The sequence below is a fragment of the Cyrtonyx montezumae genome, unplaced genomic scaffold (genome assembly GCF_038088225.1).
Source record: "Cyrtonyx montezumae isolate F1298 unplaced genomic scaffold, pur_monq_1.0 scaffold_2, whole genome shotgun sequence".
Lineage (NCBI taxonomy): Eukaryota > Metazoa > Chordata > Aves > Galliformes > Odontophoridae > Cyrtonyx > Cyrtonyx montezumae.
In genome coordinates this window covers 41,585,584-41,608,513 of record NW_027071936.1, presented here as the reverse complement: position 1 = coordinate 41,608,513, position 22,930 = coordinate 41,585,584, and the positions used below count along the sequence as shown (strand labels likewise).

Here is a 22,930-nt window from a genome sequence, read left to right as displayed (position 1 = left end):
CTCTGCCAAAGCAGGTTCCCTACACCAGGTCACACAGGTAGGCATCCAGGCGGGTCTTGAATACCTCCTGAGAAGGAGATTCCACAACCCCCCTGTGCAGCCTGTGCCAGTGCTCCGTCACCCTCACTGTAATGAAGTGCGGAACCTCCTGTGCTGCAGTTTCTGTCCGTTTCCCCTTGTCCTGTCTCCACACACTTCTGAGAAGAGTCTGGCCTCACCACTTTGTCCCCCACACCTCAGACATTTATAAACCTGGATCAGGTTCCCTTTCAGTCTTCTTTTCTCAAGGCCAAAGAGACCCAGTTCACTTAGCCTTTCTTCATAGGGGAGATCCTCCAGGCCCTTCACCATCTTTGTGGCCCTGCGCTGGACTCTTTCCAAGAGATCCCTGTCTTTTTTATACTGGGGAGCCCAGAACTGGACACAGTACTCTAGATGAGGCCTCACCAGGGCAGAGTAGAGAGGGAGGATCAACTCACCTCCCTTGACCTGCTGGCCACACTCTTTTTAATGCATCCCAGAATGCCATTGGCCCTCTTGGCCACAAGGGCACACTGCTGGCTCACGGTCAACCTGTCGTCCACCAGGACACCCAGGTCCCTCTCTACAGAGCTCCTCTCCAGCAGCTCATCCCCCAGCTTGTACTGGTGCATGCAATTATTACTCCCCAGGTGCAAGACTCTACACTTGCTTTTGTTAAATTTCGTCTGGTTTCTGATTGCCCAGCTCTCCGGCCTGTCCGGGTCTTGCTGAATGGCAGCACAGCCTTCAGGCGTGTCAGCCAATCCTCCCAACTTCGTATAATCAGCAAACTTGCTGAGGGTGGCCACTATCTCCTCACCAAGGTCACTGATGTTGAACAAGACTTGACACAGAACGGACCCCTGGGGGATACTGCTGGTTACAGGGCTCCAACTGGACTCTACACCGCCAACGACAACCCTCTGTGCCCTGCCAGTCAGCCAGTTCTCAATCCCTTCACTGTCCACTCGTCTATCCCACACTTTCTTAGCTTTATTATAAGGATGTCATGGGGGACAGTATCAAATGCCTTGCAGAATCAGCCTCAACTAGAGACAAAACAGATTTATTAGTAGTAATTCTTCAATACTTGCTTATGCTTGGGGCTGTCCATAGCCAAGGATATTTGGCAGAGATGAGGTTGCATACATTGTATGTGCAGTTTCCTTTGGGAGTTGATGGGGAAGGCCTCAAAGCACAATCTTATAAAAGGGTGGGAGGAACTGAAGTCTGGGGTCACTTTGAAAGGAATGGGATATATGCTTGAAAAGGATATAGGGGAATTCTGCTTTTCTGAGAACCTGAGGAACAGAGAGAAGTACTGAAGGGAAAGGTCAGATGGATGTGGTAAAGGAATTAAGTAGTTAAACTGAGTCCCAGCTAAACAGTGTGATAAACAACCAAAGAAAAGGGACATTACCTGGCTCAGTCAACCTGGTTCAATTAAAGTATTCTTTGCTGGCTATTTGCTTAGCTCCCTGCTTCACAACTCAACTGCAAAAACTGTGCCTCTCACAGCCAAGCACTTCCTATGGACATTTTATAGTACAGGTCCAAAAATGATGGAGCAATCTGCCAGATACTTCGGCAGTTTCCACTAACTTTAAAAACTGATGACTCAATATGACAGAAGTTAGTATCACAGGTTTAATTTCAGTTTATGTGAAATATCTCACTTTTTTTTTTTTAAGTTTCAGTAGACTGCAGAACTTTCTATATTCACAGCAACAGTTTTCAAGATTTGGAAACAGATCAGGACATCAGGCATAATTTTAAGGGATTCATGGACTCACAGGAGTCTTCTTTATAATAACTAAGGTCATTGAATGTTTTTGACTCAGAAGTAAAACAGCAAACAATTTTGAGAGCAGCAAAATAACCATCAGGTAGATCGAGCTGCCAAAGTTAAGGTGGCTCAAGTAGACTTGGACTGGCAACACAAAAGTGAATTATTTCTAGCTCGGTGGGCCCATGAGACCTCAGGCCATCAAGGAAGAGATGCAACATATAAGTGGGCTAGAGACCGAGGGGTGGACTTAACTATGGATGTTATTACACAGGTTATCCATGACTGTGACACATGCGCCACAATTAAACAGGCCAAGAGGATGAAACCTCTTTGGGAGGAAGGGCGATGGCAAAAGTATAAATATGGAGAGGCGTGGCAGGTTGATTATATCACCTTACCAAGATCTCGCAGTGGTAAGCGTTATGTGCTCACCATGGTAGAGGCAACTACTGGGTGGCTTGAAACATACGCAGTACCCCATGCTACCGCCCGGAACACCATCTTAGGGCTCGAGAAACAAGTCCTATGGCGACATGGCACTCCAGAGAGAATTGAGTCTGATAATGGAACTCATTTCAAAAATTCTCTTGTAAATACTTGGGCCAAAGATCATGGCATCGAGTGGATTTATCATATCCCCTATCATGCACCAGCTTCTGGTAAAATTGAAAGGTACAATGGGTTGTTAAAAACAATGTTGAAAGCAATGGGTGGTGGAACATTTAAGCACTGGGAGAAGAATTTGTCAGAAGCCACCTGGTTGGTCAACACCAGAGGATCCATCAATCGCGATGGTCCTGCCCAATCCAGCTCTCTACTCACTGTAGAAGGAGATAAGGTTCCTGTAGTACATGTGAAGAACATGTTGGGAAAAGCGGTTTGGGTTCTTCCAGCTTCTGGAGAGGGCAAACCTCTCCGTGGGACTGTTTTTGCTCAGGGACCTGGGTCTACCTGGTGGGTGATGCAGAAGAATGGGGATGTTCAGTGTGTACCACAAGGGAATTTGATGTGGGGAGAGCGCCCTCAGTAATTCTATTACTATGTATATATGTATATATGTATGTTGTATGTGTTTGTATTTAATGCTTGTTAATCATTGTTTATGTATATATATATATATTAAGCATGATGTAATGATGTTGAATAAGGGGTGGAATGTCATGGTTTTATGATTTTTGGTACTGGTATTCCACATCATAACATCATGTAGTGCATTTAGAGTTAAAGAGTTAATGTTCCAGCTCCGTGGACCATCGATAGTTCCAGGTATGCCTGTCTCAGAAGAGAAGAAGAACTCCATTCCCCAGAGGACTTTGCGATGCTTTGCGTTCTTACGTGTTTACGCTCAGAGGGAAAGATAAAAACTGTCTGCAGTCACGGGACTCTCTTCTTCCCTTCGGGACCGAGCTCGGCAGTGGGTGTTTGTTGCAGCCGTCTGCCTTCAGCGTTAGCGTAAGGCCTTCGGTTTATCGGACACTCTCTCTCTTGCTCATTTTATTTGATTCATTTGCCTCAATTCCAATTATATTATATTATATTGTGTTATTTTCCTTTCTGATATCTTATTTAGTAAATTAGCTTTCCTCCTCAGATCGTTGCCACTGTTTTGTTCCTGGGCCCATCTCCCTTCTCCTTTTTCCCTTTCCCCTTCCCCTTCCCCGGGGTGTGGGCCCGTGGGTCCCCCGCCTCAATTGTCACGGTACCGGGTCGAACTGTCCCGCAAACCGGTGACAAGCTGTCATCTCTTCAAGCTTACTGCCCAAATGACATATATTCAGAAGCTCTTTCTCCCCTGAAGGTATTGGTTCCAGGTTTCTATGGCTGGGTCATCCAGGTAGACCTCAGAAGTGTAACTGAAAACAAAAGGGTAAGTTATGGAACGAGCTCCCCAGGGCAGTGGGCACAGCCACAAGCTGCTGGAGTTCAAGGAGCATTAGGACAATCCTCTCAGACATAGGGTTTGAAATTTGGTTGGTGCTGTGTGGAGCCAGGAGTTGGACTTGATGATCCCTGTGGGTCCCTTCAAACTCAGGATGTTCTATGTTTCCACAGTTCTATGCCACAAGACACATGCATAAGCTCAGTCCCCACTCACGGCAGTTTCCACACACGGCCCAACCACTCTGGTTTAGGCTTCCCATTCTCGGACTGACACAAGCTCTCCTCCTTCAGTCTAACAGCCTCTTATCCCCATCAGTTTGCCCAGAGCCCACCACTGCCAAAAAGCACTTGGCTGCCTGCTGCTGCCTCGCTCTGAGGCCGCCCCTCAAGCACCAGGACCACGGCAGAAGCTGTCACGGCCGCACGGCTGCCAGCGGAGGCAGGGGAGCATCTGGGCAGCGCCGCGGACCCAGGTACCGGCGGGCTAGCGGGGGCGGGGACTAGCTGAGGCCTGTCCCTTCCCCACCCCTTCCCCGTTTCTCGCGATGTTTTCCCCGGCCGCCCGCGGGAGCTCTGTCCGCCTGTCACCGGGGCGGAGCGGTGGCCATGGCCGCTCTGCGCACCTTTCTGCGGTGGCGCCGCCGCTTGGGCTCCGCACCTATAGCCCCGCCGGCGCGGCGGCTGTGGGCTGGCGGCGGGGCCGGGCCGAGGAAGTGGCGGCGGGAGCTGTGCTGGGCGGCGGGGGCTGCTCTAGCCGGTTACGCGGGCTATCAGCTGTCCGAGCGGCGGCGGGAGCCCTCTCACCGGCCGGCAGCCGCCGAGGCGGGCGGAACTCGGGCGCTGCTCCCCATCCCCGTGGCGGCCGCTGCCAAGGAGACGGTAGGTGTGTGCGCACCGCGCCCTGCCCTGCCCTGCCCTGCCCTGCCCTGCCCTGCCCTGCCCTGCCCTGCCCGCGGCCGGAGCTCATCCCGAGAAGGCGCAGGACCGCGGGGTGCTGTCAGCTGGTGGCCGAGCGCGGATGGAGGAACGCTATCCCTCTCCCTCCCCTGCGGAGCCGGCTCCGTGTTATCTTTTTAATACCAGGCTTTCTGTCTTGCCGAAGGTTTGCGCAGGGCTTTGTGGGAAGCAGCGGGGCAGTGCTTGGTGTATGCGAAGGCTGTGCTGGTTCAGCAAGAGCAGTGCACCTGCTAACTCAAAACAGCTGGCGTGAACTTGGAAATTGAAATTTCCTAGTAGGGAGAAACTCCAGCACAGTGCCATTCTTAGCAAATGATATTGCTTTTGTTTGTTTGTTTGTTTAATTATATGTGATGTATTTTTTTAAAATGTCAAGAGCCGTGTTTAGTTGGTCTGCCAGGATGACATCTCAGACCACTCGTCGGTGTTGCAAGCGACCTGCTTTCAGTACGTCAAGTTTATATTGTTTGTGGGAAGATGCTCTGTGTTTTTGCAGTGGAAACCTCATGCTGTTAATGCTTATGGCTTAAATTGCTAGCCAGAGGCAGCTTCTGTGAGCAGCGTCGCTCCTGAAGGAGAGATGAAGCAGGCACTTCTGACTGTGCATTTGTTGTCTTGAGTGCATTATCAGGTCACAGAGAACCTAACAAACTCTGTTTTTCATGCTGTTTTGATTGGACAAAACTCTACATCATTTGATTTAGCCAGTTGTAAGTTTTCAGTTTCTTTTGAAAGAAGTATGACTGTTGCATCCTAGAAAAATCACTAAATATAGCATGATATGTAATTAGGAATTTTCAGTTGCGTAAATTCCAAGATGTTGAAGTTGTAAAGTCTAAAGTTTTAAATGTCAGAATTAAGGATAGATTTGAATTAATATGAAGCAATGCATAAAACAGAATGCATCTTTTGTGCGTACTGTGCAATAGTTTTGAATGCTATGGAGCTGAATGTGGGGTAGGAGGGAAAAAACAAAAACCTTCTGTTCCCATGCAGAAAAACTGTAATTTAGTTTTCAGTCTTAATAACAACAATATTTAAAGAAATAGGTTGAAATGTGCTCGCACAGTTTGTGTAAACAGACTAAATATGCAAAGACATGGAATCTTGGAATACCTGACTTTGTTACAGCTTTTATTTTGAATGGTCTCATTGATTCCTAATTGGAGACTTGAGTGTCCAGCATTCCTAAAAAAGCATCTTTTCAATTCTTTTCCCCCTAAAAATGATGATCAAATAGCTGTGGACTTCTTGAGTTAAGTTAGTGGATTCCTCTCCTTTTTAAAATTATTGATTATATGCTGCAGAAGGGTTTATGTTGCAGTAAAGGTCATAGTTTGATACTGGACCTATCTGTTGAGATACAAAGTGGTTTTTGACCATGAGATTCATCTGTCATCTGTAATCCATTTATCCCTGCAGACCCGTGTGTCTTTCATGACAGGCTTCTAAAACACCTACAGAGGTGCCTTCTTAGGGAAGGTAAGATGCAAATACCATGTTCAAATTGCACTGAGTGGTATTCGTGGTACTGTGCAATGGCAGTATGCTGCTCCTAATCTTCCCTCCAGCAGGATGCTTTTTTCAGATGCTCTTTACTAGGACTATTGGAAGAGGCAGCTGATGTCTCTGCTCTCACTGCCTTATGCTCTACTGTAGCTGCTAGGAGGAATAAGTGAATTTTTTTTTTGTTCCATCTCTGGGGCTCCATGTAGTAGATAGAAATGCAGAAGCAATTTGGCTAACAAAATGAGTACTTTTGGATGGTTTGCATAAGCTTACAGCTTAGAGCACACACATGAAAGAACAATCCTGACATTGAAGTGATCACCTCTTGCAAAATTTGAAATAGTTTCCTCATAATTGCTGGTGATTCTTAAAGTTCAAACTTTCTAATGTGGGTCAAACAAGTCCTTCTCCTCACTGTTTGGTTATGTTAAAAAAATTCAAAATATTAATGATAGATAACTGAATTTTTAATAGTGCCCAGTGAATTTGTAAGTGAGAACAGTATCAAAATGTGTTCAGATATTCAAGTACTTGTAACACTCTTGAACACTTATAATTTTTAAGATAGATATGGATAAGACAGTCATATCTAGTCTTTAATTCACGTCTTCCTTATTTCTTGAGATGGCTTTTTGTGGAAACATAATAAGCAGAATGACCTTTGTGATTCATCTAGGCAGCTCCAGCAGACAGAAGAGGTTTCTAGTTTTCTTAGACACTGAAAGAGATGCATGTGTGTTTGTTTTGAATCCAGTTTGTTTTGACTTTCTGAGAACAGCTATCTTTTTGGAGGCCATCTTCTTCTAGATAATGTTCATATGGCCACGTGGTAAAGTATTTTGAGCAGGTAAATCTCACATAGTTAGTGTAATGAAATAGTTGCTCGACCGAGTGTATACTGGAGGTATTGTGGTAGAGATTTGCTACAGATTTAAGATTTGCTACAGATGCAGCATTAACGTAAGCTGCCTATAGGATTCCCTTTTTCCACATAGTTTTCTAAGAATAAAATCAGCCCTGAGGATCAGGGGGTTTATATGTAATTACATGGATTAAGATCTTGGACATTCTAAAGGGTACTGGTTTTGTTGTTGTATTTGTTGCCAAAGTCCACAGAGCCTTCTACTTAATTTCAAGTTATCTTCTATGCAATATTTCAAAACCATAGTAAAATTCTACACTCAAACGTACTGGTTTTATGGTAGAAGGATTCAGTGAAGACTGGAAGAGCTACTTTGTCAGTCTAGGAGATGCTTATTCAGAACAGAAACTTTTTGAAAGAGCCATTATTTTAATACAGCTTTTCTGTATTGACAACTGAGAGCTGTACTGGCCCTAGAAGAGGGCCAGTAAATCCTGAAGATTTCAGACAATGTGCTTCTCATGAAGTCTTCACCTTGTCAGATCAGCTGTGTACCGCGCTCTTTCACCAAAATACTATGGTATCAGAAAAGCATAATTCAGTGTCAGAGTATTTGTGTTCCACTTCCTTGCTTTCATATTCCTTGCTTCCACTGTTGTTTCTATAGCTGATTAATATTTTCTTGGAAATACCAATGATGTATTTCCAAGCACCCCAAAGAGATCTTTTCTGCAACTGTGTTATCATTCCATAAAGGTAGCAAATCCCAATTCCAGACTTCATGAAACAGCCTAAAAACTGCTTCCTTCAGAGGTGATTTAGAAATTTGAGTGGTTGAGGAGAGACGGAGAGAGTATTTACTTTATTAGGTTTCCTGAAGGCACACTTCATTTCCAGAAGCTGCATACTTTGGATGTTTCTAGAAGTTTTTCTTTCCCTTCTACCTCAGCAGTAGTGTCAAACTGTGAAAATACTCAAAAGGTCAAGTTTATTTGTAGCAACATATTTCTAAGTGGATTACATCATGTATTTCCAACACTATGAACTGAAGATGAAGACTTTACCTCCAAAAAGTAAGGCAAATTCCCTTAGGGAGGAGGCTCTTCTGCCTGCTCTGGGAGCATGCTGCTCTAAGAGATGCATAAAGGATCATTTACACAAGGATCACTTGTAGTTAACCTTTTTTCCATACACATTGTGTGCTTCACGCAGCAGATCAGTTGCCAAATGCAGGAAAGTGCTTGGCTCTTCAGCTTATATTGTCTGAAGCTCCTCACTGTGTAATCACCCCAATGAGGTTAGTGCTTGCCAACCAACTGCAGCAAGATTCATGTTGAAGTAAAAGGCATGTTTACCTCTTGGAATTACTTCTTTGTTCCTTAAGATGTTTACGATGCTCTGTGCTTGGGTTACTATTGTTTCAGTCTTGCTGGCAGCAAAGCATATGGACCTGTACAGCAGAATATATGTACTAACTGAAACTTCTGGAAGAACTTCTGGAGTTTGAGTAATTTACAGGTCAGACTCAAGTAAGAAGGACTGTTGGAGAATATCTGAGTGTAATATTTATTTTGGAAGATTTAAAAAATAGCTGTGCTTGTAGATAAACACTGTTACCCCAAGAATTTCCTGTAATGGTATTGTATTTGAAACTGGCCCTTTTCTCAACGTTTTAAACACATTCCAGCTTCCTATGCTTGTAAATGTTTTAATATAATAACGTCCTTATCTCAGAGAAGAGGGATTAGCTAAGGGAATTGTTGGTTGTTCTACATCTAAGAAGTCTACTAGAAATATAACTTCTGTAAGCATCAAAACAGTTTTGTCTGCTTCTGGGATTTTCCCACACTGGAAACATGACGTTTAACCTTTTGGCCACCCAGCATGAAAACAAAACTGTGCTACTTTTATCTACATGGGAGCATATTAAATAAGCCTCAAGTCAAATCTAGACGAAGGAAGTTAGGAACAGCAGTGCTTTGAAAGCCTTTTTATTTTAATAATTTGCACAGATTCTTATTGATGGAAGACAGATTACTTGCAAGTAGCAATTCAAAGAAACTCACTCACTTGAAATAAATTACTTTAAACTGCTATAACATAACATACTTTTGACTGCAAGCAAAAGGTACTTTTAATAGCAAATGTTGGCTTCTTTACCTAGTATAGGTTCACCTTCGTGTCAGTTGGAAAAAAGCAAGAGAGTACGGATTTGACTTGGAACCTTGTGTTTTTTTTTATGATACTGCGGAGCTTTTTGTTTCATATAAATGCATACTCAGTATGTAAGTTATTATCTGTTTGTTTGTAAAATATTTTGCATTCGCTGTAGATATTCTTAGGTTCTTAATATTGGAGTATCATGCTGGGGTTAGATAATAGATTCTTTGAAAAATTTTTTTTTCCAAACAGTAAATCCTATATCTGGTGTTTAAGCTTGTCTCTGTGGAAAAGTTAAATCTTTTCCCATATAATAAAACTTCTGAATTACTGTTCTAACCTAAAAGAATATTTTTGTTGTGTTTTTTTAGTAAGAAAGGTAACTATGTCATATTTTATCTTATACATCTTACTTCTACAGAACCTGAGCAATTTAATTACCATTTATTGATATTTTCAAGTAGTTTGAGGTCATATCTACTGCAACATTTTAATTGCTTTGGTGTCACTGTGTGAACTCATGTCATGTTTTAGGTTATCATACAGCAATATATAGAGTTCCTTCATGTATTTCACTGTAAGGCCATAGAGGTAAACACATTGTGCCAAATTCAGACAGATCAGAGCTCTAACATAAGTGAGTCAGTAAGGTAGATATGGGACCAGAAGTGGAGATTCAGCTGTGCTTCAAAGAAGTTTGGGTAGTATGTGGACATCTTTGGTCAGAGTACTGGATTTTCAAGGCTGTGTGACATCTCTCTATTGGTGGTTAGTATGTGAAAGATGAACCAAAAATGGGGATGAATTTTAGACAGCAGTTTTGTTTGATAGAAAGCCTAGATTTGCTCTGCTTATGTTTTTGCTGTGATTAAAGGGGAAAAATACAGAGGGATATTATTCTTAGAGTAAAGAGTGCATTCAAAGCTGATTGACTTCAAGATATTGGGTGACCATAATGGAGATCAAACTTCTGAAGGACTGCTTCTCGGTGAGATGTGGTGGTCTTGATCTTAGTTGATCTCTAAATGCTGCGTTTCTAGAAAGTGGATCTTAGGAATTTTATGAAGTCTTTGAAACTTTCTCAAAATTAGTTTGGACTCCATCTTATCAAAACATGATAAATATAAATTAAATTGATGTTAAAATAGTTGTCTGGAAAGTGTTTCCCTTTATATCCTTTGCATTACATCCTTTGGTGGTGGATTGTGTGGAAGTCACTTAGTCAGTCTTGGACGTGCTTTTAAATATCTCTGTATTAGGCATATGTATGTACATTTGCACAAAGGGAGTATTAAAAGCAGCAAGAAATTAGGCCAAGGCAGATTTTCTTTTTTTCTCCTCAGCTGATATAAACTAAGCTGTTATCTATGTGGTCCTGATTCTGCAGGAGGCATGTAGAAGTCAAGACTGTATATACCAGCACTTCAAAATGCTGCTGTTGGGTTGGCACTGTGCTTGAGAAAAGGCATCGCATAAAGTGTGGGAGGCCAAATACTGAGTGATGAGGCACTGAGTTGGAAAGAGGAAGGGCAGCAGGACATGAGCTATGAGCTGGTTGATTACAACTCTCAGTGCGTAGGTTTCTGTGAGGTTATGGAGAAGATAACACATTGTTTGTGAGAGCTTTCAGGCCTCTTTTGTCCCATTATGTATTATGTCCATTTACTTTGTGAAGGTGAAAGGATGGGAATTAATGGCCATCAGCTAAGTTTTTGGCTTCAGTTGCAGAGCTTTTCTATTATTATTATTATTATTTTTTTTCTCCTGCAAGTTCAGTGAAGCAGATTAGTATATGTGTGCAGATAACCAGGAGCTGACCTACTACTCAGAAGATACCACTGCTGCTGGGAGGTGCGTGACATTCTGCTTGAAGGAAGTGACTTTGTCCAGTTTTCTGAAGGCAGTGTGATGTGAGATCCTTGTGGTTATTAGGCGAGTTTGCAAAGAGATGTACTTTCATGAAGGTTTTTGAAGATTGCTGGCGATTACAGAGAGATTTAGTCTGGGTGAGCTCTTGAAACTTCAAATAGAAATTGGAATTTTATTGAATGGTGTTCACTTCTTTGCCAACAGTACCTTCCCTGAAGTATCCAGAACCTGCTTTCTGTGCCTTATTCTTGTGTCTATTAGATTTGATGGTAGTGCTACTTAATACAACAGGACGGCCTAACCTGGGCATAAATGTGAAATAGATCAGTTGGGAGCAAATTGTGGTATCACTAAAATTGCTTCACTGAATTATGATCCCCCACTTTTGGAGAATATATTGATGTTTTGTAATTGTGTAGAGGATTCCTTAATTCCTTAAAGGAATGCATGGAAAGATATGACTTGAGGTAATAAGTTAGACTTTTTAATTAGCATATTAAGAAGCTCATAGTAATTACAGATTCTATGCAAGAGAAAGTTGCTATAGGTTTCATGCATTGATTGCAGGAAACTGGGAAAAAAAATAGTATTCCTGTAGATGGTTTTACTTAGCAGTTAGTTAAGGCTTGTACCTGGGGTCTTCTGCAGACAAACCCTGCTTAGCCTTAACTTGAACATTTGAGCCCTCTATACATTTGAATCCATGTTAGAACAGTAGCGTAAACCACTTGTTCTGATTCATTCTGTTGAAACCACAAAGATCAAGATACAGGTGTTTTTATTCCTCAGAATAAAAATATGTGTAAGCCTGTAGTTTCTCTGTCATGCTAACCTGAAGTAGGTGCAGGCTGCTGCTGGAAGAGGTGTCATGATTTCATGATTTTCCATCAGTATTCCACATCATAACATCATGCAGTGCACTGGGAGTTAAAGAGTTAATGTTGCAGTCCCATGGATTGTTGATATTTCTGGTCACTTGGTCTCAGAAGAGAAGAGTGAACTACAACTCCCACAAGACTTCATTTTTCCATTTCAATTTTCCATTTGGAGGGGAAGATAAAATGAAATGGGAGTCATGAGACTTCCCTCTTTGCTTCCTGGCTACTTTGCCAGAAATATTAGACTAAGGACTTCGGTTTCATAAACTTTCTCTTTTGAATTTTATTTGATTTATTAGCTTCAATATCAGTTATACTGTATTATGTTATGTCATCTTGCATTCTGCTAATGTATTTAGTAAGTGAAGGTTTTTTTCTTTAGCTTGTTGCTACCACTTTCCATCTCCCTACCTTTTTCCTTTCCACCCACTTCCTTTCCCGGAATGTGGATCTGTGGGCCCCTTTGTCCTCTCATCACGACTGACCCATATATTTTCTTTTCCCTAATCTAAAAATTCCTGTGGCCTAGGTTTTGGAACTAATACTTCTTGTGGGATAGATCCAGGAATTTATCTATCTAAAAATAGCACCACCAAAACAAAAATTTGTCAGACGTATCCATTCCCTTATCCACTTTGGCACTTAACAAGTAGAGGATGCAGGTGCCAGAGCAGGGGCATTTATCCAGAGGGTAAAATTCTAGTGTTCTTACACAGCTGGAGGGAAAATATAGATTGGCTAAAATAAAGCAGAAACTGTGAGTTTGGAGACTGAAGTACTGGCATGAGTTAAGTTTAAGCATGCCTTAAAAATTCCATGTTTGCAGTATGATGGTTTGTATTAGCAGAGGGTATTTCAGGTTATGTTGAAGTATGTCTGTGGATTTCTAAATACTTTTCTAAATGTCTTAAAGGCAATACTAAGCAGCAGTACCTGAGATGGTTTGAATTTCTTGAGAGTAAATAATCTCAACATACTCAAAATACTGACAGTCAACAAAATGTGAGGTGATATTTCTTGAATGATGTAATGATGTGTTATCTGCAGATTCTCACTGTTATGCGTGATTGATGATAACTGATTACAATTGATTACAAGTACTGTATGTGTAACGTGCCCTTGAAGCAGTGTCTTCTCTGAAAGCTGACTTTGCAGAAATACTGCTTTATTACTCATGCTTACAACCTGCATTTATTCAATAGCACATGATAGCACATGAATGTTTTTACTTGTAAATGGGTATGTCAGAAGATAATTCTTTGGGGTGTTTGTTTGTTTGTTGGCTCCGAGTAGAGAGTAGCCTTCCAGTACCTAAAAGGACCTGCAGGAGATATGGGGGAGAGAGGCACAAGTGGTAATGGCTTTAAACTAAAAGAGAGGATTCTCTGAAAACGCATTTAGGTATGTTCTTAGTTAAAAGACAAATAAACATTAGTTAAGTTATTGCTACTATTTGTGTCTTGGTTAATTATGATACATGAAGTATTTTAGATGTTCTTGTCATTACAGACAGTATAATGATGACGTTGGAAGAATGGGTTATTTTACTGGTAAGATACTTCATTCCTGTTTTATACACTGGATGAAGTTACCTGTATCATTGCTTGTCCTTTTATGAAGCAATTTGGTTGATGTTTTTCATCTCTGTTAAATAAATAAATAAAGAAAACACAAGTTTCTTAATTTTAAGTTCTTGATTCCACAGAGGAGCTTGCCAGTTATGAGCTGAAGAAAGTTTTCAGTTAGTGGTAACATATTTTCTGTTGAAATCTTTGACAGTATCAAATAATGATGCAACAGTTGAAGTCACTTAAGAGTTTTGTGCTATTAAGTTTACAAATAGTCAATGAGTAGCTTTGGTTGTAGTGGTTACATGAAGCAGTAGTAATCATAGGAAGTTTGCACTGGGGAGTACTGTGGAGTTGTTTTGCCTATTACTGTCAACAGCTGCACTCTCTATGAAGAAGCAATTAAAAAGTATTTCATTTTCTTCTGGAAACATCAGACCTCAATTTTAACAGAGTCATTTTAAGTTACACAGACCTTGTGAGTTAGAGTTGCTTTCTTTTCTGAACCCAAGTCTTTTTTGTATTCGTTGTTTTTTAAACTACAAGCTTAGCTTGTGCCAAGAATTTTACTTCATAAAGATGCTGAAATTATGGAAGGATGAAAAAGATAGTGGTGAAATCCTAATTTAAGCTCTTACTGCACAACAGTATTTTGATGGATTTGACTTAATGATTTATCATATTTAATTTAGAGTTTCTCTGTAGGGAATGGTAGTAGCAATTGTAAAATGATGCATTTAAATTGTTTCCTTCTCTCTTTGAAGGTTACAGAAAACAGATCAGACCTTGAAGATTTGCACCTTTATGCTACACCTCGCGAGCAGCGGTTTCGTAAATTTGCCAGTTTAGAATTTGAAGGACAGCTCTATATGACTCCGTATGACTTCATTCAGGCTGTCACAAATGATGAACCAACACGTAAGCAGTTTTATTTTGATAAAATTGCTGTGGAGATGATGGTGATATATGTTATTTTTCCATTTGTTTTTTATTATTACTGTTGTTTGTGATTAGTGTGTAAAGATGCTGATTCTTCACCTTTTATTTTTCATGGTATCTAAATGCATCCAGTCAGCATCCTGATAGTTATTACTTTGTAAACATCTCTGAAATGTTTTCCCTCAGAAATCATTAGGTGAATGCTCTTGTCTTAGAGGTCACAGGCAGCTCAGTAGGTGTGAAAGATGAGTTCATTTTTACCATATGCTTTGACATGGATACAGTTCTGGATTCTATCCAAGCCGGACAGTTGGGCTGTGAAATTTCCTTCCTTCCTTTTTTTTTTTTTTTTTTTTTTTTTTTTTGAACGTTCTGCGTAAATAAGCAGGCAAGGAACCTAAACAATTTAGAATATTGTTATTTTATAGCTTTTGCCATCCTAAATTGTCATCTGATGTAATTTGTTTTTTGTTTTTGTTTGTTTTCTTGTTCGGTATTTGTTTGGTTTAGTGTTCTGTTTTGTTGGGGTTTGTTGTTGTTGTTTATTTTTATTTTTTATTTTTTTCCCTACAGAGATTCTACAAGCATATCAAGGTATCCTTACTGTGCGTAGGAGTTTCAGTCCTCAGGGGATCCACTTTCTACATTTAAAATTAGACAGAGGCAGCACTATGTATCAATCAAGTTAATGAAAATAAACTGTCAACTTTAGTTCACTTAATCTGTTTATTTTGCTTTAAATATCAAAGAGTGACCAAATAGAAAGGTGAATATTACAATCCATTGCTGATCTTGTTTGATTTCTGGGCCCTCAGGCATACAGTGTATTGGTAGCAGCATACAATTTCTAAGAAAAGTGACTATTTTTGCTCAAATGTGACATATATAGTACCTCACTGTAGATTTAAGGAAGAAAACTAGTACAAAGAGATCAGTCAAAAGCAGGTAAACAGTCAGAAGAGAAGTTAAAGCTTTTTTCCCCATTGTTCTCTTAGCTGTAATGAAACAGAGGAAATAATTCAGCTGATTGTGTCAGGAATCAAAACTCCCATAACTTTTAACTAAAGATATAATCACTCTTTGTAACAGTATAGACAGAATAGAACTTAGATGATGAAAACCTGCAAAACTATAAAACTCCCACCAGGAAGCAAATCTTTGTTTTCCATTGTGCTCACTAGTTGAGAAAGTACATCTCTTTTCTCAGAAATTACTGTAATTACACATCGTTGCTTCATAGTTACTTTTTCAACCCAGGTCTCCATGTGATCCTTTTTCTGTGACCATGTAATTGGGCTTAACCAGCTTTTTCCTAGGCAGTCCATTCCGTAGCATAGCCATGTATGGTTATAGACCTTTTGTGGCGTGTACTGGATATCAGTTAAAGAAGCATTACAGCTCAGTTTTATAATAGTGTATAAGTGTTAGACTAGTAAGGCTTTTCCATGCTAATTTAGGCTTCCTCCTCCCTCACTGCAAATATTGAGATCATCAAAAAGTAATTAAACAGCGTTATGTTCCCAAGAATATTCTGTGTGTTTGTCTTACCAAAGGAGAAAAGACAAGGAGTTCAAGCAGTGAGAAACTTCCTGAAGGGGGGTTGTGGTGAGGAGGGGGTAGGCCTCTTCTCCCTGATAAGTAATGACAGGACGAGAGGGAATGGCCACAAGTTGCGCCGGGGAAGATTTAGATTAGACCTGAGGAAGCATTTCTTTTCTGAAAGAGTGGTCAGGCACTGGAATGGCCTGCCTAGGGAGGTGGTTGAGGCACCATCCCTAGCACTGTTCAAGAAGCGTTTAGATGAGGTGCTAAAGGACTTAATTTAGTAGTTGGGTAGAGATAGTGATAGGAGGATGGTTGGACTAGATGATCTTATAGGTCCTTTCCAACCTTATGAACTTATGAACTTATGAAACACTTCCAAGTTTGGTGCAGAGGACCTTGCGTAGATCAAAATCATTCACAGTTAGTCATCCAGCTCCCAGGAAGACATCAAGTTAGTCTCCGAAACTGAAGGCAAAACTAACATGCATGCCTTTAAGTTTTGTATGCAAGTTGCCGAGATTACATGACAGGGATGGCTGAGGGATGGTGAAAGAGGTAGTAACTAAGTAGAAGGAGAGGACTTCATTATGATGGAAATCATATTATCTGGAATACTTAGGCAGAACTTGGCTGAATTTTGGGCAAAACTCTGACAAAAAAGAAGTAATGAGTGAACTGAACAGCCTGCAGGAGTTACCACTTACAAGTTCTTATCTCTGAATATTTAGTTTTAATCTTCGTACTGCTTTGTCAGTTTGAGCAAGTCTTAATCATCTGTCTTGCTCTATAGAAGGTAATAAGTTTAAATGAAGTATTTCTCTGAATAAAATAATATCTATTTGGACCAATTTTTTAATCATTTTGGTTCTGTTTTAAATGATAAATACTTAGATCCGTGCAGGCCAACATATTAAAATATCTATATTTTGCAATTAAGAAAAACATACACTTGGACTTCTTAAGGATTAAGGCTATAAAACAAAATCACCCTTTGAAGAGTAATAATAGTAGTTCTTTATGTCTGCTTTGTAGAAAAGCTAATAATACTAGACCTGAATGAGATCTGTGATGTAGTGAATGCATCTATTGTGATTGATTTACTTTGGAGATAGAGTAAACTCTACAGAAGTCAAGAGGGTATTCACTTCCTTTTTTGATTAAACACTAGCTAATATGGTAAGAGTATATTTTCTTTTATAACATACAACTTTTGACTCTGGGCAGCTGTTATAAAGACACAGATAAATGGTATAATTAACTTATTGCTGCTGACTTTACTATAAAGATTGTCATTAGGGAAAAATATATTTTTTCCTAGTGATGCTTGTTACATTTTTTTATCATCTGAATATGTATTGTTATGTTTAGAAAAGCAATTAGAAGAAAAGGAAATATATTTTACTCCTTTTAGCTCTTGGTAGATACTTAAAAGAAAAAAAAAGCCTAATACTGAGCTGTAACAAGTATGCATGTAGACAGAATATTTTGCTTATATGTTTAGAAGGACAAATCCATGTGTAAACATATATAGGAGATTATCTTATTGGAAAGCTAGATATAATAATTTTTATGGTAGACATAAACACAAAGCAGTTAATATTGTGAAGGGGTTTATTTTGTTTGGTTTTATTTAGTATTTTTAGATAAGGCTTTAATAGTAAATAATCAAACTGAAAAACATGTAAAATACTGTTAGCTCGTGTTATACCAAGCAACAGCATAACACCATAGTTGGGGTAGGATTTGCAGACACTCTTAGTAGTGTTACTGGGATATAAATCTACAATTACAGACACTTTCTAACCATGAACCACTCACTGTGATCTAGTATCTGTCTCATGATTGTTCCTTAATGAATCATGGAGACCATTGTGAGAAAGGAATTTGTAATTCTACAGGGTGTTTTGCTCTGTAATAATGAGCCTTTACCTACCAAGAAGTTATACATTTTACCACATAATACACACCTTTTTGTAGCTTTGTGAATTCCCATTCACTGAGCATTAGTTTAATATTGCAAAGATTTGAGAGGGTGGGGATGGACCTCAAGTTCTGAATTCTTGCAAGGTTGTGGACAACTGTTGTCAAATGCCAGTATCTTCATCTGCTCTTTGATGCTTTCATTTTAAGGATTTAGGGAAAAAGTGTCAGTTCACAGTTATCTACTATCAGCTTTCAGTTCTGATGAGCAGTTCCTGTTCTGAAATTCTCAGATTCTTTTTTAAAATTTCGTAGAAAAAATTGAGCTTGTCAGCAGCTATAAAAGCGAGCATGAATCTTAGAGATTAGGAGTGGCTAAAAAGAGTCCAAGCTTCTAATGATGTTTTAAGGATTTTTTTGTTTGTTTGTTTTGTTTTTCCTTTAAAATGTACAAGTAGTGAAGCAGGGACATAATCTAGTCTATGATTTGAATAATACTGCTACTAAATGAAAGATTAGAGGGTTGATTAGAGGTTAACCAAGTGCACTCTATTTCCTGTTTAATGCTTTAACAGTCTGTTATGGTGGTAGAAAGTATTTTCTCTCACTGAGCTAGATTTTGATTAAAAGCTATGTCTAAATTGATCACTGAAAGTTAGGAGTCCACATATGTGTTACACTACTTACTTTTTTTAATAACGTAATAGGTATTTTTTGGAACCAGGCTGTAGATTCAGTGAATACAGTAGGGAGAACACTTTATTTATTTAGAAAACAGCGGGTATGGATACATTATAATTTTAGTGACACTGTATTGTTACAACTGAATTTGGTATGTTGGTAACTTTGTGTTTTGTTGCAGGTGCTAAAAAGTGGCGATCCCTTTCCAAGCAGGTGAGTAACAATTTCTGTGCTATCTTGTAGCCACGATTTTTGCTGTAGTTGCCTACTTTCATGATGGGAACTTGGAGTCACAGAGGTTTTTATCTTTAAAACTCCTTTATTCGATAAATTTCTTACTTTTCTGTCACTTCAGGCAGATTTAAATGTAAAATCTCAAGCAGGCACAGCTGCTCAAGCATGTTATGTTGGATTTACTGACTTTCTCAAACCTCTGTCAGTTTCTTTCTCAGCTCATATCTGACTGTGTTTCTTTATTGTCTAAGTGTAACAGCTGCCTGAAATACTCATGCCACTCTGTACTTTTTGTGGTGGTGAAGTGCCTCTTACATTTCAGTTATTTTTCCTTTTTAATATTTGTACAACTGCAACAGAACTGTGTCCGCGTCCCTGTATTGAGAGGAAAATACATTCATATTCATAGGGGAAGTTTGCTTTGGTTCAGGTCAAGTGTTTTGAAGGAACTTTTATTTGCTGCTGAAATAATACACTTGCACATGCACACTGAAGCCAAGGATGAGTCTCCTTCCTGGACTTAAATAAGTTTTGGTAAAAGTTTTATGTGTCTTTCCAGTTCTGTAAACACTTATTTGTGTGAGTTTTCTCAGATGAGCAATTTTTGGTTTAATAATGTATGCAACATTTATGTATGTGAGACTTTCCAAAGTCAGTGTGCTGAACTGAAGTTAAATTAAATGGTAGAGTTGTGTGCATTTCCTTTCTTTTTGCTTTGATTTCCTAGCACTTACTAATAAAATAATCACATCTTTGTTTAATTATTTACCTACATATCAATATTTTTCACATTTTATTTTTTTAGGAATTGAATCAGATCCTTATGGAGACACCACCAGTTTGGAAAGGATCATCCAAACTTTTCCGTAACCTTAATGAGAGAGGTGAGGGATAAGAATTTATTTTCCTGACCCAAATTATCATATGTATTAACTTATTGTTGCTGAAGTAGTGTTGTGCTTTAACCTGAATCACACGATAATTGTTTGTTGTTTTCTACGTTTTACTGAATAGAGACATTCCTTTTAATCTCTGTAATGTTTTAATCATGTCAGCTTACAGATAGCATCTTTAAGTGAATTGGTATTTTAGAATATGTTAAACTGATTTTGACTGTTCCACATTGTTTGTTCTAATGAATAATTATATTTAGAATGTAGATGGAATATTCCAATATAGCCACTAAATCTCTTTTTTTAAGTGGTGCAGTGATGTGATTATTTTAGGAAGTAATGGCCCTGATATATTTGAAACTGTTTTGAAAAAGGTATTTATTCAGAAATACTATGTATCCCTGTAAAGTCAGAAGATCAAGGTTTTGTTAGCCTTTAAATTTATGCTGTTGGTAAAGGAAGAGCAATACACATTGTTTCATCTTTTTATTTATTTATTCTTTTCTTTATTGTGCTTTATCGCTTTAAGAAGCTGTGATCATTTGTGTACAAACATTCAAAAGCTGTTTACAATAAATAAACCACATATTCTTTTGCTTATTTTCATTATGGCAAAGGGCTATCATAACTTTTAGAATACTTTCAAAAGCAACCACGAGTAATTGCTATAAAGTCAATATAGATGTATAAAATATTCATACCAGCAAAAAGATTCCAAACAAATGTGTTTGTTTATTTGATGAATCTGTTTCACAGAGGCACAAAGTTGCAGAGGTTGGAAGGGACCTGTGGAAATTGAGTTCAACCCCTAACTACGTCTTAATGTTCTTAAAGGATTAAATAATCCCCTTGCTTTCAGAGGAGCTCACAGGCTTGAATTTCATGAGTCTCTAATTGTAAACTGCACTTAACACTTTTTGCATTGAGTCTGCAGCCAAAACTATGGAGAGACATAGATACTGTCATATGTTTCTAGGCTGATGTCTGGACAGCTCAATCTTGAAATATAGATTAAATAAAATTTCAGCTTCACATTCTGTTAAATCAATAAATAATTAGTTAAAGGAATGTACTTGGATGTTCCTTACCAAGTCTGTAATAAAATATCTCCAAAATACAGTTTTGATTCAAGAATACTTAAGATTTATGTTAATGAAATTCTGCAGAAGCTGATAGAATTAAGAGGATTCAAAACTTGAGTAATAACTTAGTACTTACGTAGCTTTTCCGTACACTTCACAAAACAAGTTATTGCATTTTATAGATAATGTATTATTACTTATTAATTACTTTACTTATTAATTATTATTAATTATTATCCATATGTAATAGAATAGATGAGAAGTCCTTCATAAAGTCATTTAGTAAGTCAGTGAAAGGAATGAGAATAGAATTAAAGCATCCTTCATTCTGATTTAATGTTTCCTTAATATATGGCATGAGCACTCCTGGATTAATTTACCCATTTTCTTTAAAACATGCACATTTTAGTATGAAGCAAGTAGCAAAGGCCTATATCAATGTATTTTGCAATAGATTTTTTTGAATTAGTTGCACTACGTAAGTTTATGCGAGCCATCCTTAGGGCTTGCTGTTTTACCCTTGAGTGACCTTCTATTCTTTCAGATCTTAGTATAAGCTTTTCTTTCTGTTCAATTGATATTACAGAGTCTCTTTCCCACAACAGTCAGTGCAGTCAACCAGAACTATCTGTCTACAGCTACCATATACCAGTACAAACAAAAGGAGAGAATGCTTTCAAGTCCTTTCATATTGCTGTCTTCGTGCCTGTGATAGGTTATTTGTCAATTCCATTTCCTTCCTTCATTTTACGACAAAGGAGGAAGGTGTCATCAAACAAACAAAAATTTACATTTTTTACATTTATAGACTGGCTATTGAAGAACATCTTACATCACTGAATGAGTACCTATGAGGTATCTGATTTCTTGATAGTTGCTTCTCCAAACAGATTTCAGTAGACAGTGTCAGTGCTGTACAAATTCTAGCCACATATTCATACATTGTTGTGTTATTGGAGAATGCAAATGAAGAAGTACCTGGAGTTCTTAAAATCTTCAGTGCAAAGCTGGAAGGAGGGCAGAAAGTCCTTGTGAATATTATTAAAGAATGAATTTGGCAGCGTTTAAAGAATAGAAATTAATTTTGTTCAATAATTGTGAAATCCATATAATAATACAGTGTCTTAGTTTGAATTATATGTGTTTATGTGAAAAAAGTTCATAAGACTAACTACATTGCTTGCTCTAAAAGTAGCCTCCTATTTACCCAGAAACCACAGCAGCTGCAAAGAGCAAAATAGCACAAGTTTATAGAGCGAGTCTCAGCTACAAAACACTGTCTTTTTAATGTAGTCATCAACACTAGCTATGCATTTTCACCAGCAAAGAATAAGAGACTGCGTGCCCCACTGATGTCGTGTGCCAACATAACAAAATAGGAAGCATTAATTTTGGAGTAGCCCTCATAAATACTTTGTAACATATTCATTTAAGTTAAATTTTACAAGATGTTATGTGTTTGAAGATGTGGCTGAGTTTCTTAGAAGTGCTTTTGTATTTGATTTGGACTGAAATAAAAAACAGCCAATAACTTGTGAAAATCCCAGCTGTTAGACATATCAAATCTGGGACATCAAAATACTTCTTTTAATCTTCTAAAATAATCTAATATTGTCACTACATGGTTATTGTTAGTTCAGCCTTGAAGATCATTAGAGCTAAGGGCTATTGGTGGCTATTTCCTGTTCTTAGTGCACTTTAGGGTGCTTTTCTTCATTTGTACTGTGTGTGTTCTTTTCACTTGAGCTGGAGAAGGGGAAGTAGAACAGCTTTTATGATACTGGACATACTATTTGAATATTGACTTCAGTTCTAACTTAAATTTTGCCTTCTTTATTTCTGAAAAGAAGTGCTATTAAATTCTGATTTCCTATTGACATCCAATGAAGGATGAAAAGCTTAGGCATAGAAGAAAACAGCATAGATTCCTTTAGGTCTAAACAGGTTTAATAAAATATTCATTATAATTACAAATTTCTTTAATAAGAGTTCTAGTATAAGTTGCAGGTGATTATTATGAAGGTGTGCATATAAAGAGAATTCAAAAAGTACAAGCTGTGCTTTCGTCAGTAATATTAGGCCAGGCTTTCAGTTAATATAGGACATGCACTTACAAAGCACATAGTAAAAATCAAGAACTGT

At 38.6% G+C, this 22,930-nt stretch overlaps 1 protein-coding gene across 6 annotated transcripts in view; it reads left to right on the top strand.

The window, feature by feature from the left end:
* Positions 1-4,297: 4,297 nt before the first annotated feature.
* The window catches only part of MICU3 (mitochondrial calcium uptake family member 3), a 47,322-nt gene continuing 28,689 nt past the window's right edge, over positions 4,298-22,930 (top strand). For all 6 annotated transcript variants that reach the window (XM_065737000.1, XM_065736997.1, XM_065736996.1 and 3 more), the window contains exons 1-4: positions 4,298-4,570; positions 14,259-14,412; positions 18,761-18,792; positions 19,619-19,697. In XM_065737000.1, the coding sequence (XP_065593072.1) occupies positions 4,298-4,570; positions 14,259-14,412; positions 18,761-18,792; positions 19,619-19,697 (538 nt within the window). The remainder of the gene's footprint in view (positions 4,571-14,258; positions 14,413-18,760; positions 18,793-19,618; positions 19,698-22,930) is intronic.